This window comes from Seriola dumerili, unplaced genomic scaffold, assembly GCF_002260705.1.
Source record: "Seriola dumerili isolate Sdu_G_001 unplaced genomic scaffold, Sdu_1.0 BDQW01000129.1, whole genome shotgun sequence".
Classification (NCBI taxonomy): domain Eukaryota; kingdom Metazoa; phylum Chordata; class Actinopteri; order Carangiformes; family Carangidae; genus Seriola; species Seriola dumerili.
The window spans coordinates 915,234-930,422 of record NW_019174384.1 but is presented as its reverse complement, the minus strand read 5'-3'; the positions used below and the strand labels follow the sequence as shown (position 1 = coordinate 930,422).

General features: G+C 42.9%; 2 protein-coding genes across 3 annotated transcripts; both read left to right on the top strand.

The window, feature by feature from the left end:
- Positions 1–10: 10 nt before the first annotated feature.
- LOC111224329 (ATP-dependent zinc metalloprotease YME1L1-like) lies at positions 11–6,913 on the top strand. 2 transcript variants are annotated; one of them, XM_022748768.1, is made up of 18 exons: positions 11–213; positions 839–958; positions 1,367–1,535; positions 1,638–1,739; positions 1,860–1,969; positions 2,052–2,202; positions 2,330–2,413; positions 2,808–2,981; positions 3,065–3,217; positions 3,313–3,445; positions 3,548–3,610; positions 4,179–4,291; positions 4,459–4,614; positions 4,792–4,943; positions 5,045–5,171; positions 5,339–5,412; positions 5,677–5,763; positions 5,871–6,913. In XM_022748768.1, the coding sequence occupies exons 1-18, from the start codon at positions 178–180 to the stop codon at positions 6,009–6,011; spliced, it is 2,145 nt and encodes a 714-aa protein (XP_022604489.1). In that variant the 5' UTR covers positions 11–177; the 3' UTR covers positions 6,012–6,913. The 2 variants fall into 2 exon arrangements, with proteins under 2 accessions (XP_022604489.1, XP_022604487.1); XM_022748766.1 differs by having other exon boundaries at positions 2,330–2,437.
- A 714-nt stretch (positions 6,914–7,627) lies between these two features.
- LOC111224327 (phthioceranic/hydroxyphthioceranic acid synthase-like) lies at positions 7,628–14,357 on the top strand. The gene is made up of 6 exons (XM_022748764.1): positions 7,628–7,685; positions 7,782–7,935; positions 8,017–8,177; positions 8,273–8,476; positions 8,588–8,769; positions 8,862–14,357. Exons 1-6 carry the CDS (start codon positions 7,628–7,630, stop codon positions 14,355–14,357), a joined length of 6,255 nt encoding a protein of 2,084 aa, XP_022604485.1.
- The last annotated feature ends 832 nt before the right edge of the window (positions 14,358–15,189 follow it).

The following is a 15,189-nucleotide window of genomic DNA, read 5'->3' as shown; positions in this document are numbered from 1 at the left end:
TGACCTCAGACGCCGGAGAATCCATTTGCTGTCGATAGCTAAGCTGCTGAAAGTTGTGTAACAAGGAAAACAAAAGGACACAGCTCGTGGGAGGACTCGTTCATTCACGTTATATAGAGGGTCTGTCCTCATACGTCCGCCCTCCAAATCTTTATTTTGAATCATCATTCAGTAAAAATGTTCTCACTGTCAACATCGTTTCAGCCACAGCAGGTAAGCCGACTGGATAGCACTTTTAATTTAGCTAGCTGATGCTAATGTGTGCTCTTCTGACAACTTATCTGTATTTTGGTTATGCTGTCACCGTTGTAGGGGGGTTATAACAACAAGAGCCTCTGTTAGTCGTTGTTTTTTGCCATATATTCGCTTATGGTCAATGACAACTTAGCTCGGCTAATGTTAGCATTAACAAGTCAAAGCTAGGTTGCTTTATAATCAGCATGACATCACGTACGCTTTCTCAATGGGAGGTCCCCGATAAGGTTGTTGCGGTTTCCATTATGACCTAACCATACGTTACATGTGGGTAGAGCTGGATTTTAGGTAAATTCATGGGTGCTAACGTAATCTTAAAAGAGTGGAGGTTGCATAACTCGCATACATCTGACGTATGTCGGCCAATGTGGAGAGTCAGCCTGAATAACACTGACATAACAGTCCTGTCCCGGAACATCACGTCCCGGAAGATTCTCCTGAAGTCCAGCAAAACTGAAACATGTTTACAAACTTATGTGACTATTTTGTACATGTATTAAATGTCATATTATAGGCTACATCTCACCACGTGTTTATAAGGCTGTTCTTGACCCCCCCCCTCCTGTTGTTATGTGTCTGCCAGATGATAGTGCCCCTCAGCCAGCTCATCAATGCCCTCCACTCTCTGAAGAACTCGGCTACAGCTTCAGTCCAGGCCCTGCACAAAGACTTCACTCCAGAGCACAGTTCATTTCTCAAAGAGGTGAGATTTACACCATATATGCATGACACACTTAAGTGATTCCATGAGGATGCAATATGTAATTATCATAATCAAAAAGTCAGCGTAAAGAAAAAAAATGACATGCATGTCTGGATTCAATCCTAGCATTTATCTTAAACACACAGTAATAATCATGTAAGCATTATGCTTTGTTTTTCAATTTCACACCAGCTAAGAAATATGTTGTTAAACCTAACAATACCTGTTTTTGTTACCAATTTATCTGTCAATATGATGATTTGCTAAATGTATTGATCAGTATGTTAATTTCTATATGTGTCTGATGTCATATAAATATTTTTAAAGGCTCTTTTAAAGTTATTTTTTGCTATGATAGCTGTCTTACAAAATGTGCAGATAACCTACTTTGGCTCTCCTTTTTTACAGCCCACTGTGAGTCTGAGGGACCTTGGCCTTTCGGATATCAGGGTGAGTCAGCTGGATGAGCTGGTCAGCAGGTTACTGCCTATACCAGGACCAGAAAAACCTCCTGCTGTTCCTTCGACATGGAGGACGAGTCACATTTCTGCAGACAGCTTCTTTCACAACAAGCATGGTGAGCAGCTCAGGACGTTGAAAGGATATCCATCTTTTTAGTGTTGCTTACTGTTATATCACGTAAAGCAAAATAAACCTTTTGCACTTTTTTGTCTCACAGGGTTTTCACACAGAAGGTTGGGGGTTTTTGGTTCCCCAATATTCCACAGACAATACCATAGTCCTCTAAAAGAAGTTTGCTCACAAGTACAATTCTTACCTGGTAAGAAATTAACTTTTGAATACTTAATCTGCTGTGTGAGAGTTATCTATGTGTATGAAGGGCTTGTCATTTAAAGTAGTATTTCATGTTTTGTGTGTTTTTCCCTGTGTCTCTGTTTAGTATGGGTCCAGAGTCGGGGTTTCAAGACACTCAGATCAAAGACCAGACGGATGGAGTCTGCTTATGAGGGTCCAGTTGAGACTGAGGCCTACACACCAGCTTTCATGAAGGTCAGCACAGTTCCAGCAGTCTGTTTAATGTCTGAGATCCCACTAATCAACTAACCAACTCTCCCTCCGTGGTCCCTGACAGGGGTTCCTCCAGAGGGACAAGGGACCAGATGTTCAGTCACTGGACCAAGTGACAAAACAAAAGAACCTTCCAGAAAACCAGCAGGAGGCTTTCAAGACCGGTTTCACTGAGGGCTTCATGAGGTCTCAGGCCTTTACTCAGAGAACACAAGGCATGCGGCTCACTCACTTGGCCATAAGGCACCACTGTTATCATCCAGAAAGAAAAGAAACCTTATATAATCGAAGAGGGATAAAACTCATGGCTAACTCTTTTTTTCCTCTCCTCTGTTTTGACAGACTCTCTGAGGAGAACCAGGTTGATCCTGTTGGTCCTCCTACTCATTGGTATTTATGGCCTGTCAAGAACCCCGTTTCTCTCGGGTAAAGGCTCCTTTTCTGACGCTGGTTTGTTTCAATTCTCGTTCTTTCCTATGCTTGCACATCAACTCAAAACCCTTACACGCACACTGCAAAGAGAACAAAGCTTGTTAGCGTCTCCAAGCTTTTATAATCAAGTCAGTGTTAGCTTACATATTTGATGCGGTATGTTTTTGGTGTGTGTACCATCAGCTTAATAAGACATGATATCTCTCCTATGGTGTGCATGTAGAGCGTGACTGCATATTCAAATAGTTGGATAAAGCATCACACATTTGGATCATGGTATTGACGTGTGTGCTGCAGTGAGCATAGTCTATCATTGAGAGACACTGTAAAGAAGCTGGAAGTGTTTCTGGATCCGCTGTGCTGAAGAAGCTGTTTTTGGATTTCACAGTGAGGTTCCGCACCACATCTGGTCTGGACTCAGCCGTCGACCCCATCCAGATGAAGAATGTGACATTTGAGCACGTCAAAGGAGTGGAGGAGGCAAAGAATGAACTACAAGATGTTGTCGAGTTTCTCAAGAACCCACAGAAGTTTACTGTTCTGGGTGGAAAGCTGCCTAAAGGTACAATAACTGAACTTGTCCAGGAAAATAGGCTGTATTTTTTGATATGTTATTTGAATTATTTTCCTCTGTTATCCTCTCAGGGATCCTCCTCATTGGTCCACCAGGCACGGGAAAGACTCTGTTGGCACGAGCCGTGGCGGGAGAGGCTGATGTGCCTTTTTACTACGCCTCCGGATCAGAGTTTGATGAGATGTTCGTGGGTGTCGGTGCGGGTCGCATCAGGAACCTTTTCAGTAAGTTTTCTGGATCTGAGAAAGTTAGAGGAACCAGTGAGGATCTAGCCACACGATGACAATCTCTCTTTCTTTTTTTTTTTTGTGGTTTGCAGAGGAGGCAAAAGCCAACGCTCCCTGTGTCATCTTCATCGATGAGCTGGACAGCGTTGGAGGGAAGAGGATTGAGTCTCCTATGCATCCTTACTCCAGACAAACCATTAACCAGCTGCTGGCTGAAATGGATGGGTCAGTTTTAATGCAGTGGCATTTTTAAACTGCATAGTGTGAATAAAATATTGCTGCTGAGAACTTTAATTTCCTTACTCTGAATGTCTTGTTATTTTCCAGGTTTAAACCAAATGAAGGAGTCATTGTCATTGGTGCTACAAACTTTGCTGAGGCTCTGGATAAGTATGTTTTCATTTCAAATAAATACATATTTTTTAACATGTTTTTAATTTGCCAGTTTAACTAGAACAACAAGTATGACCTGCTGATGTCCTGCAACAGGTCAAGCTGTAATAAAGGTCAATCCATACAGTTCATGTATGCAAAACTGCTCCAGTTTTATTGCCTCCCACTCTGTAACCTCTGTCCTCTGATTGATCCTTTTGCCCTTGTCCTAGTTTCAGTATATCGCTGTCTGAATCAAACCCTTTTCATTCACACAAAACACAAACACATGAGGACATATATTGACCACTGGCCTGTTTTGCAGCTGCTACAGAAACAGTAATTTTGCACACTAATTTGCATACGTTACTTAAATTGTCTTGTGCACCCAGTGCTACTTTTCTAGTTTTACCCTGATGGTGAATTACAAACCCATGAGTTGATTTTGAGTTCAGAACAATAACATGGGAGCCTTGTAGTTTCACTTGTATTTGGGTTTTGACGCGGTAAGGTCGGACATTTCACAAAATGGAAGAATGAATCTACTATGAGTCTTAATTATTACAACTTTGGCACTACTTTTCAGCGCTCTGGTAAGACCTGGGAGGTTTGACATGCAGGTGACGGTACCTCGCCCAGATGTGAAAGGACGCACTGAAATTCTCAACTGGTACCTCTCCAAGATTAAAGTGGACTCTGGTAGGTCTGAACGCAAGAGAACAGTACAACTGAAAACTCTTTTTAAAGCATTCAAAGCAGAGAGAATACCTTTGTTTGCTTTTCTGTAAAGTACATCATTGTTTACTGAACAGTGACCACCTTTTTATAAAGAAGGCATTTTCTATTGTGTGTATGTTCTTTTACAGCCGTGGAAGCGGAGATTATTGCCCGGGGCACAGTGGGATTCTCTGGTGCAGAGCTCGAGAACCTGGTGAACCAGGCAGCCCTGAAGGCGGCCGTGGACGGGAAAGAGATGGTCACAATGAAGGACCTGGAGTTCGCTAAGGACAAGATCCTCATGGGTGAGTACACGCGGTGTTCAGATCTGCTCTGCAGCCCTCGCATCACGTCACATGAGACGGATTACCTGGACACACTCCAGTTCTTCATTCTTCAGAGACGTTCAGAGACAGGAAGAAGAATCAGTAAAAAGGTTTTAATCAGTTCTAATCCTTTTTATTGTGTCCTTTTCATACCAGGCCCGGAGCGGAGGAGCGTTGAAATCGACAAGAAGAATAAGACCATCACCGCCTACCACGAGTCCGGCCACGCCATCGTTGCCTATTACACCAAAGACGCAATGCCCATCAATAAGGCCACTATCATGCCCAGGGGACCAACTCTTGGCCATGTGAGCATGAGTTTGTCACGTCCCATCATATCCAGTCGTCCTCACAAGTGCTCTTTACGTCCTAAAACAAACACTCTGTTCTCCACGTCTCGCTCCCGCAGGTTTCCATGCTCCCAGAGAACGACCGCTGGAGTGAAACGAGAGCCCAGCTGCTGGCTCAGATGGACGTCAGTATGGGCGGTCGAGTAGCAGAGGAGCTGATCTTTGGAGACGACTACATTACCACTGGTGCGAGATTAAAGAGGATTTGATTTAGTAGATGTGTCTTGTGTCAGTCCTGTTGTTTTACCACCAACAGAAATGCTGTGTAACCACTTATTTAAACAGTTCTTCTTAACCACTGTATGTACTGCAAAGACAAACGAGTGCTGATGTGTGGTTATTGTTGGTTTTAGGAGCATCCAGTGACTTCGACGGTGCAACCAAAATAGCGAAAATGATGGTGACCAGGTTCGGCATGAGTGACAAGGTAAAATTTAAATTTGTGTGGCTGGTGACTGAACATTTTTGGCCCTTCCCTCTAACATAGAAGACAGATATTTTCACTAAATAGTGCTGTTATGGAGCTTTTACTATCCCACATCACTATAGGCAGCTAGTCTACATAACTTAATCAATTAGATCTTTATTATTATTAAAGTGCTTATAACTGACCAGTAACTACAAGTGAGTCATGGATGAGAAATGTCTGTTGTTCATTTAACCTGAGGATGTAATTCGTGTTTTGTTGCAGCTCGGCGTCATGACCTATGGCGACATGACCAAGCAGAGCCCCGAGACGCAAGCTGCCGTCGAACAGGAAGTCAGGGTTTTACTGAAGGTGGGCTCCCGACAGCGCTCTGAAACTATCTTTAATTTACAGATATATCAATACTGATGGTTTTATAATATGAATTTCTAATACACCAATCTTTCTCTTCCGTCCAGGACTCGTATGAACGTGCTAAAAACATCCTGAAGACTTACAGTAAAGAGCATGAGAAGCTAGCTGACGCCCTGCTAACATACGAAACTCTGGATGCCAAAGAGATCAAGATGGTGCTGGAGGGCAAATCACTGGACCACTAGATACCTCAGTAGACATTTTAGACTCTTGTAACATGTATATATATATGAATCTGTGCAATCAGGCACAGGCCTTTTGGAGGCCTTGTATTTCATTTATTTGTATCCCCTCTTATTATCAACATGACGATGACACTGAAATTATTGTTTCACCCCCTTTATATAAATTTTTATCTCATTAATTGTCATTTGTTTTTGAGATTTCAAACAGAGACTTTTGGTTTCATATTGATATTTTTTTTTTTTTTTAAATCACTTCACAGTTAAATTGATTAAAAAAAAAAAAACAACATGTTCATCACAAGTTTGTCAACTACAATTCACAAAAGATGTTTGGGGTTTCGTTAAGGGCATGTTGTCCGTTACCGTCAAGGCAAATGACTTCTGAAGCAGTTTTATGCATCAGAGTCATATTTGCTATCAAAGCCAGGTTCTAAGACAAATCAACTGGACACAGATCATTGTTAATTAGTATGAAAGATATTAATTTCACTTATGTCTCTATGTCTCATTTTAAACTTGTACAGACCAGTGAACACCATAGGACCTTAAAGTACCTCAATTTAGAATGTACCATTTGGCTGTTGCAAGGTACAGGTGATAACGCTGTCAATTGTCAAATACTTCATATTAGAGTTTTTTTTTTCTCTTTAAATGATGTATTTCAGTTACATTTACCATATGCTATCTATGTTCTTATTTATTTAAGTGCCCAAAGGTGTGTCCTCTTTCTGAAATTAGCGATAGGCCCTCACGTCCTATTCTAAGCTCATCTGTAACTGATGAATGAGGGGAAAATGTGTATATACTGTAAGAGTGTAAAAGGATTGGCTTTGCGCTTCTGTTTGTTCCTTTAGAAAAAAGGCCTTCTTGAAGCTCAAATAAAGGTTACTCTTCCTCATGAATGTGTACTGCATTATTGATTTTTTTGTTTGTTTTTCCCACACATCCAGTAGACGCAGAGCTGCATTAGACATTTGAAGTCCTAGATACACCTTATTTTTTTATCTATGTTTCTGTCTTTGCTAACCTCTGGCCTTAAAAACCAATGCAAGGAGCTCTTTGTATAATTATGAGTGACACATGTTTTTTGCATAATAATTTGTTTATATAGAAATATCAATTAGATCAGCTACTCGCTGTTAGCAGTGATTTATAAGCGTGCATCCATGCGGTCATGTCCACTTAAGTAATGCTACGTTTAGGAACATCTATGAAGTAAAACGCTCTTTCTTGTAGAGAGAACGTGGCCACAGGTTGCACTCCATATTACCAGTCAGAGGACTTAGTATAATCTTAGTATAAACACTGTCCTTTTGTCAATCTGCAAAGAAGAACAAAAGCTTATTCACCGCTGCCTTTGAGTGATCTTAACCTACAATTAGTGTATTTAGTTCCAGAGGGAAGCCGACTGCAGATGCAACTAGCCAGGGCATTGTTGTGTCCTCTTGCTCCTTTTCATTGACTCCTGGCAGAAATGTTTATAAAAAGGGCACAGCCACACTGGTTGTGACCAAAGATAGCAACCAGCGTTGAACATCAAGCTTCACTATGGAGAGGCTTTCTCTTTGGCTTTCAGAATAAAGCAAGGAAATCCCCACGAGCATCTCAAAGTGACAATGGAAGACGCAGAGGACGGCATAGCTATCATTGGGATTGGATGCAATTTCCCTGGAGGTATGACTCAATTATGACGCTGTTGCAAGGATTTAGGATTTTGTCTCCCTGGTTGTCTTCATTCAAGGTAAATTATCGCCATCTGTTTTATTTTAGGCGAGGGGCTGGACAATTTCTGGAAGGTTCTGTTGGAAGGGAAGAACTGCGTAGTGGATATTCCAGCTGAAAGGTTCGACACCACTTTTTGGTTTGATGCTGATGAGAGCAAACCCGGAAAGACACGAACGACCAAAGCAGCTCTTATAGAAGGGTAAGCATTATACTACGCTTTAATCCTTCCCTTGAGAGATGTTTGGATTTTGATGGATCTGCTACTGCTGTATAATTTCAGGTTTAACGAGTTTGATCACAAGTTTTTTGGCATCAGCGAAGCAGAGGCTGATTTCATGGACCCTCAGCAGAAACTCCTCCTTCAGTGCACATACAGGGCATTAGAAGATGCAGGAATGGCTATGGAAAGGATCAGCGGGAGCAGAACCGGAGTTTACATAGGTGCCCACAATCGTTCTATGATACATGTTAAATTTCTTGCACACAATTTAACCAAGTTGTAACCCACTCTATTTTTTTTTATCGTGGTGTTGCAGGTCTTATGAACAGAGATTATGAGATGATCCGAAGTAACAGCCCCACTGCGATAACCCACTACAACGGCACTGGGACGGCCATGAGTGTGGCTGCCAATAGAATTTCCTTCAGCTTTAATCTCACTGGCCCTTCTTTTGCCATAGACAGTGCCTGTTCCTCATCTTTGGTGGCTCTACATCTAGCCTGCCAGGCTATAAAGCAAGGTATTTGTCCATCTATTCCCCACAAAAGCCGTACCTAAAAGCTAGTTTACCAATGCACTGTATTTACATATTCATTCATTCATTTTCTTTTTCTTTTTCTTTTTTAACCAGGAGACTGTGAGATGGCTTTGTGTGGAGGTGTCAGCTGTATCATAGAGCCCAGAGTGTTTGTTGCTCTCAGCAAGGCCAAGATGATCTCACCTGAAGGGACCAGCAAACCTTTCTCCAGGAGAGCAGATGGTTACGGTCGAGGGGAGGGCTGCGGGGTTGTTCTCCTCAAGCCTCTGAAAAATGTAAGAACATTATTGCAATTATGTCATTTCGTGTGATCACATGCAGTAGAAGTAATAGCTACCGTGGTAATGGTCTGACTTTCTATACAAAGGCTGTAAAAGACTGCAACAGAATATGGGGTGTCATCGGCAAAACAGCGGTCAACCAAGACGGACGATCGGTCACTCCAATCACCAAACCTTCCATGATGCAACAAGAGGAGCTGCTGCGAAGAATCTACTCCAAGTCTGACCTTGCAGACGTTCAGTACATAGAGGCACATGGGACTGGAACCCCAGTCGGAGACCCAACGGAGGCAGGGAGCATCTCCAACGTCATCGCTAAAGCCAGAGCTCCTGGTTCAGAGACACTGCGGATCGGCTCTGTGAAGGGTAACATTGGACATACAGAATCTGCAGCTGGGGTGGCCGGACTCATTAAGGTTCTCCTGATGATGAAGCACGAGACCATTGTTCCCACTGTTTTCTACTCTGAAGACAATGCAAGTGTAAACTTAAAAGCTCTTAATCTAAATATTCCGTCTAGAGCTGAAAGATGGGAGACGAATAGGTCATTACAGAGGGTCGCCGGGATTAACAGCTTTGGGTTTGGCGGCACAAATGCACATGTGATTTTAAGAGAGTATAGAAAGACCACTGTTCCCACACAGCTCCCAAAAGGCTGTCCAAAACTCTTTGTCATATCTGCAGCCTCTGAGAAATCATTGATGCTATCCATCGCTGACACTCATCAAAAGCTTTGCAGCGCTCAAGCATTTGACTTACAGGCGCTGTCATACTCCTCAGCATGTGGACGGAGTCATTACAGACACAAATATAAGAAGGCCTTTCTGACATTTTCCCTCTCAGATTTACAGCATCAGCTGAAATCTGCGCTGAAGACAAAGGTGGAGCCAACAAAGTCAGACATCCAGGTGGTGTTTGTGTTTTGTGGGAATGGAGTCGCCTACAGGGGTATGTGCAAGCAGCTCCTGAGAGAGGTTCCTGTTTTTAGAGATAAGGTCAGAGAAATTGAGAATCTCTTCCAGAGTTATAAAAGCATCAGCGTCAGTCAATGGCTTGCCGGCAACTATGATGATGATGATTTCAGCAAGCCAAATATTGTCCAACCTCTGCTCTTTGCGATTCAGGTTGGCGTCTCCACTCTCCTGAAGCACTGGGGTGTCAAACCTGATGTTGTACTCGGACACTCCGTCGGCGAGGTTGCCGCAGCTCATTGTTCTGGCCTCCTTTCTCTCAAAGATGCTGTTAAAGTGTTGCACCACCGCGGCACTCTTCAGAGCAAGGTCACAGGTGGGAAGATGCTTGTGGTCAGTAACGTGGCTGTAGAAAAGGTAGTAGACATCCTTCAAGTCTTCAACGGCAAAATTTGTGTTGCAGCTTTCAACAGCCCTCAGTCCTGCACACTGTCAGGGGATTCAGATGCAATAGACGTCCTCTATGAAAGGTTGAAGATTCTGTTTACGGATAAAAACCTCTTCCTCCGTATCTTGGATGTTCCGGCGGCATACCATAGCCATATGATGGATCCCATATTAGAGAACATTGAGAGAAGCATAAATCTTTTAGATGCCAACGAAATGGAATGCAAACTTTTTTCCACAGTGACTGCGGACAGGTGTTCAGACGGTGACTTCTGCACTGGCAGGTACTGGGCAAAGAACATCCGAGAGCCTGTTTTATTTGAGCAAACACTGCATGCTGCCACTAAACCCCAGCAATCTAGGAGAAATGTGGTCTTAGTGGAGATTGGACCTCGTAGGGCTCTCCAAAGGAACATACATGAGACGCTGGGAAACGACACCATAGTTCTCTCCTCTGTCCAGCCAGAGAAGGGTTATGACACAATCTTGTCTACCTTGGCAAAAGTATTTGAACTGGGCATAAATGTGGACTGGCATCGACTCTACAAGGGTTACGAGACATCGCCCGCAGCTCTTCCAATCTATCAGTTCGACCACTCAAAGAAAGAACTGAATTTTGAAGATGTGAGGAAAGGTGACGAATTATCTGCTTTTCCTCCCCATACCTTCATATCCCAAATAAAGCTACATGACAAAGAGTACATGTGCAACCTCTCTTTAGAGGCTGCACCATATCTTTGGCAGCATAAAAACAATGGTGTTTCCATCGTGCCGGGTGCGTTTTATGTTGAGCTAGCTTATGCCTCGGTGATGGCGAGCTTAAAACCAAAGAAACCTGTTTCTCTGCTGCAGCTCAGTGTTACATTTGAGAGTCTCTTTACACTCAGCTCAGACCAGCATCAGATGAAAGTCGTACTTGAGCATGTAGACAATGAGACCTCTTTTAAAATACAGTCTTCTCTCGCAACACATGCGTCTGGCAAATACAGGATCGCAGATGGCCAACCACTGTTAGAGGAACCAATCATTGTTCTCAACATGATCTGTCAAAGGTGCAAATTGCTTATGAAGAGAAAAGAGATTTATTCAATCCTTTCTCGAGCAGGATTTGAATATGGCTCTGTCTTCAAACAGCTCGATGATGTGCATTTTGGGGATGAATTCAAGGAAGCTGTGACAAAAATTCAAGTCCCTGGAGAACTTCTAGAGCACCTTCATGACTATTTCATCCACCCTGTGTTACTGGACTATTTCCTGCAAATGACTGCAGTGGTGGCTACTGGACGGCTAACAGCCAAGCAGGGATTCCCTTCAGCTATAGGTTGTGTCGCCATTTCAGGACCATTACAAGAGGAAATGGTCCTATATTTACGGGCAACTCAAGAAACCCCGGACTTCCTTGAAGTGTGTGGTTGCTTTTCTACCACAGAGGGGAAAGTACTAGTGGAACTTAAGAGAGTGAGGATCTCATTTTTGGGCAATTGCTCGAATGTTCTTCAGTCGCTGTTCTATCACAATGAAGTAATTACAATTTGTGACAAGTCGGATTTGCAAAATAGCAAAATAAAAGCACTCATTTTTGAAGACAAACTCTGCATGACTAAAAGACTTCGGCCATACTTACACCCAGAGTCAGTCGTCGTGGAGAGCAGAGATTATTGGGTGTCCGACCAACTGCGAGATTTAGTGTTTCGCTCACTCGACGCTAATGTGGATTTGGAAAATGTTCTCTTCATTTGTGGAGTAGAGAACCTCAGTTACTTGTCGTCTGAGCAGACACTGGAGAGCTTGGTTACTTGCTGTGAGCTGTATCGCCAGATTGTGTTAGCCTTGAAAGAGAGAAGACCGTCTTGCACTGTCCGCGTCATAACCTACCGATCAACAGAAATGACTGTGGACCATGTCAGTCCGGGTTTTACGCTTTCTGGTATGACAAGGGCTTGTGCAGCAGAGATGGCAGGTTTCTCTTTTCAGCTGATTGACCTCGCTTCTGTTACCAGTGAAGATATCCAAATGCTGGTTCATGTAATCAACACCTGCAAGCAACAAGAGGTCGTGATCACCAAAGGGCAGGCGTCGGCAACAAGAATCGCGCGGACCCCAATGATGGGTGTGGCTTCGTGTGAAGGTGATGTGCAGCCGGTGTGTCTGAGCAACTTTGTCCTACAGACAACTGATCCATACAGACTGGCTCACTTGTCTGCTGTCCCCTTCAACACAAATGTAAGTCCCATCCAAGAGAAGTCAGTTGAGATTCAGCTCACCAATGTGTGCACGCACTCACCTGATTACTTTCCTGTCACCACCACACATTTAGACTTCAGCAAAACGATATACTGGAACCGTCATACGTCTCAGAGTCACAAGCTTCTGGTTTTAGATTTTAGTGGCGTTGTCACAGCTGTCGGGACAGATGTTCACAGTCTAAGAGTGGGAGATCATATCGCTTCATGTTATCCCGTTGCTGCCACGGCGAAGATTAGAGTTCCTGAAGCTGTGTGCTATGGTACAAAGAGACTCCCATTTCTGAAGGAGACTCCATGCGTGTCTTACTTCATACTGGCATGGGAGATCCTGCAGAGAATGCTGCCTATAGTAAAACAGACGCACAGGAAGCTGACCATCGTCTCCTCTAACTTAGCCTCGGCTCTGATGAAAGTTTTAGCTCTGACAGCAAACAGGTCAGGTTGGAACGTTTCCTCTCGGCCACATTTCAGCGGAGCACCTCTACATTTTGATCGGAGTCATGCATTTGTTTTCCTGCCCCCATTCGATCACTCTTGGCAGGAAATACAAGACAGTGGTGGCCTCGAGAGACACGTTGTTTTTGTATGCAGCAGCCACATGTCATCCTCACACTCAGCAGACGTGTTTGCATCACAGAGTGAACACGTGCACGTGCATAAACTTGATGTGGCTAATGTTCTCCAGAGAGCCAATCTGCAGGTGCAGAGCAGGAATATCTGTAACTGGCTAACGTCATTAGGTTTTGATTCAGTATCTCTACCTTTGAAAAAAGAGATATTTCAATTACCACGCAAGAAAGAGAAGCAGACCGACGCAGATTCTGAATCTTATTTCACCAGAACAACAGTGCGGCAGGTGGTTCTAGATGATGGAGAGTCTCATTTTCCGGTGTCTGATATCCCTTTGCTCACCAGGCCAGGACAGCTTTTTAAACAAAGCTGTGTTTATATTGTAACTGGAGGCCTTTCTGGTTTGGGACTCGAAACGGTGAGGTTCATTGCCCATAATGGTGGAGGTTGTATCACAACACTGTCTAGAAGTATCCCAACAGACGCAGTGAAGTTTGAAATGGAGCTCCTCCAGAAAAGATATGGGGTTTCTATCTTAAACATCCAATGTGATGTTTCTGTGTCGATGCAGGTGGTGGATGCAATCTCAAAGATTGAACATCGATTCTCTTCCTGTCCGATCAAAGGAGTGTTTCACAGCGCCGCGGTGTTGCACGATGCGCTGATTGAAACCCTCGACAAGTCTCTCTTCCGAAAGGTGCTGCAGCCCAAAGTTAGTGGCGCTCTAAATCTTCACTCTGCGACACTCCACAACAAACTTGATTACTTTGTGTGCTACTCGTCCATCTCTTCGTTCATCGGCAACGCCTCACAGTGCAACTACGCCGCAGCCAATTCTTTCCTCGACTTGTTCTGTCATTATCGGAGGAACCTCGGTCTTGCAGGACAGTCCGTCAACTGGGGGCCTTTGAACCTTGGTCTCCTGTTGAACAAAGACCATTTCCAAAAGTTCTTAGAGGCAAAAGGGATGACGATAATGGATGTGTGTGAGGTTCGTGAGGCACTTGAAAAGTGTCTCTTGATGAACAGACCACAACAAGTCGTGTGCAAGTTCAACTTCAGAAACCTCAGCGTTCACGTTCTTTCACAAAATGCGTCTCTCAGAGAACGACTGTCAGCTTTAATGGAAACGGAGCTCAGAGATGACGTTAGTAATGAACCCAAAGTTCTGCATTTGCCTTCCACACATGAAAGCCTGAGAATAATTGTCAGTGACATAAGCAGTGTTGCTGTGGATGAGCTGGAAGATGACTCTGCTCTGTGTGAGCTGGGTATTGACTCCATGATGGCCATGACGCTTCAGAACAAGATTTTCCAGGAGACAGGAGTGAATGTACCTTTGGTGAGAATACTGGATCCTAACAGCACATTGGCCACTTTGGCAACTATTGTAATGAACAATGGATGATTTCATTTACTATGACAAAGAATACTTTGAACGATGAGTCAGAAATGGCTTTGTGAATGCATGAAAATGCTTGGATTTAATTTTACATTTTGCACAGCGACTGCACGGTTTCACTGCTGTGACATTGATCTCATAGCAGTCAGATTGTTTTTTTGTCTTGTTTATATAACTCTACATCTAAGTATATTTTATAAATGTTTTTCCACTGGTACCTTGTGCTACTTTCTGATTTTTATTGTAATGTGTATATTTATATTAGTGACATGTTCTCTGTTAAAGATCTGTACAGTAACTGTGGTTTTCGGTGTGATTCATAGCCAGTTTATAGTCTTACATAAATCTGCTTGATCATGTCTGAAATCTAGTTGCAGACCAGCTCATTAAATCATAGAGATTAGATATTTTATGCTTTAATTATTATCATCATTAAGTCCTGAGGAGAAAAACCCCACAATTAATTAAACATTAATTTTATTTATGGCCAAAGCCTGATAGAGCTTGTGTTTTGTTGCCATAGAACATTGTTTTTGTTGTGTACTTTGTCGTAGGTGCAGTGAGACACTGTTAATTCCTTTGTTAATATAATAGGATTCAAAATGAAAATGAATTAAAATGTCTTGACCTTTAAATGCTGTTTTGAAGCTGTGCATTTTTTTCCCTTTTGTTCTAAAGTTTGTTTTGTTGTGATATTTCTACACTCTTAATAAATGTGAGTTTGTGTAATCTGTAAATAAACCAAACTTATCAAGTAAATAGAGAAACTGGCAGTTTGATTTATTGTGTCATGATGAAACAAAAATGAAAACAAAAACATTACACTCGTTGCCAAGAT

Coding starts and splice junctions, on each gene's coding strand:
- LOC111224329 (XM_022748766.1), top strand. CDS start 178: ATGTTCTCACTGTCAACATCGTTTCAGCCACAGCAG. Junction 2,982..3,064: donor GGGTGGAAAGCTGCCTAAAG/GTACAATAACTG, acceptor TTATCCTCTCAG/GGATCCTCCTCATTGGTCCA. Junction 5,172..5,338: donor AGACGACTACATTACCACTG/GTGCGAGATTAA, acceptor TGTTGGTTTTAG/GAGCATCCAGTGACTTCGAC.
- LOC111224327 (XM_022748764.1), top strand. CDS start 7,628: ATGGAAGACGCAGAGGACGGCATAGCTATCATTGGGATTGGATGCAAT. Junction 7,686..7,781: donor TGGATGCAATTTCCCTGGAG/GTATGACTCAAT, acceptor GTTTTATTTTAG/GCGAGGGGCTGGACAATTTC. Junction 8,178..8,272: donor CAGAACCGGAGTTTACATAG/GTGCCCACAATC, acceptor GTGGTGTTGCAG/GTCTTATGAACAGAGATTAT.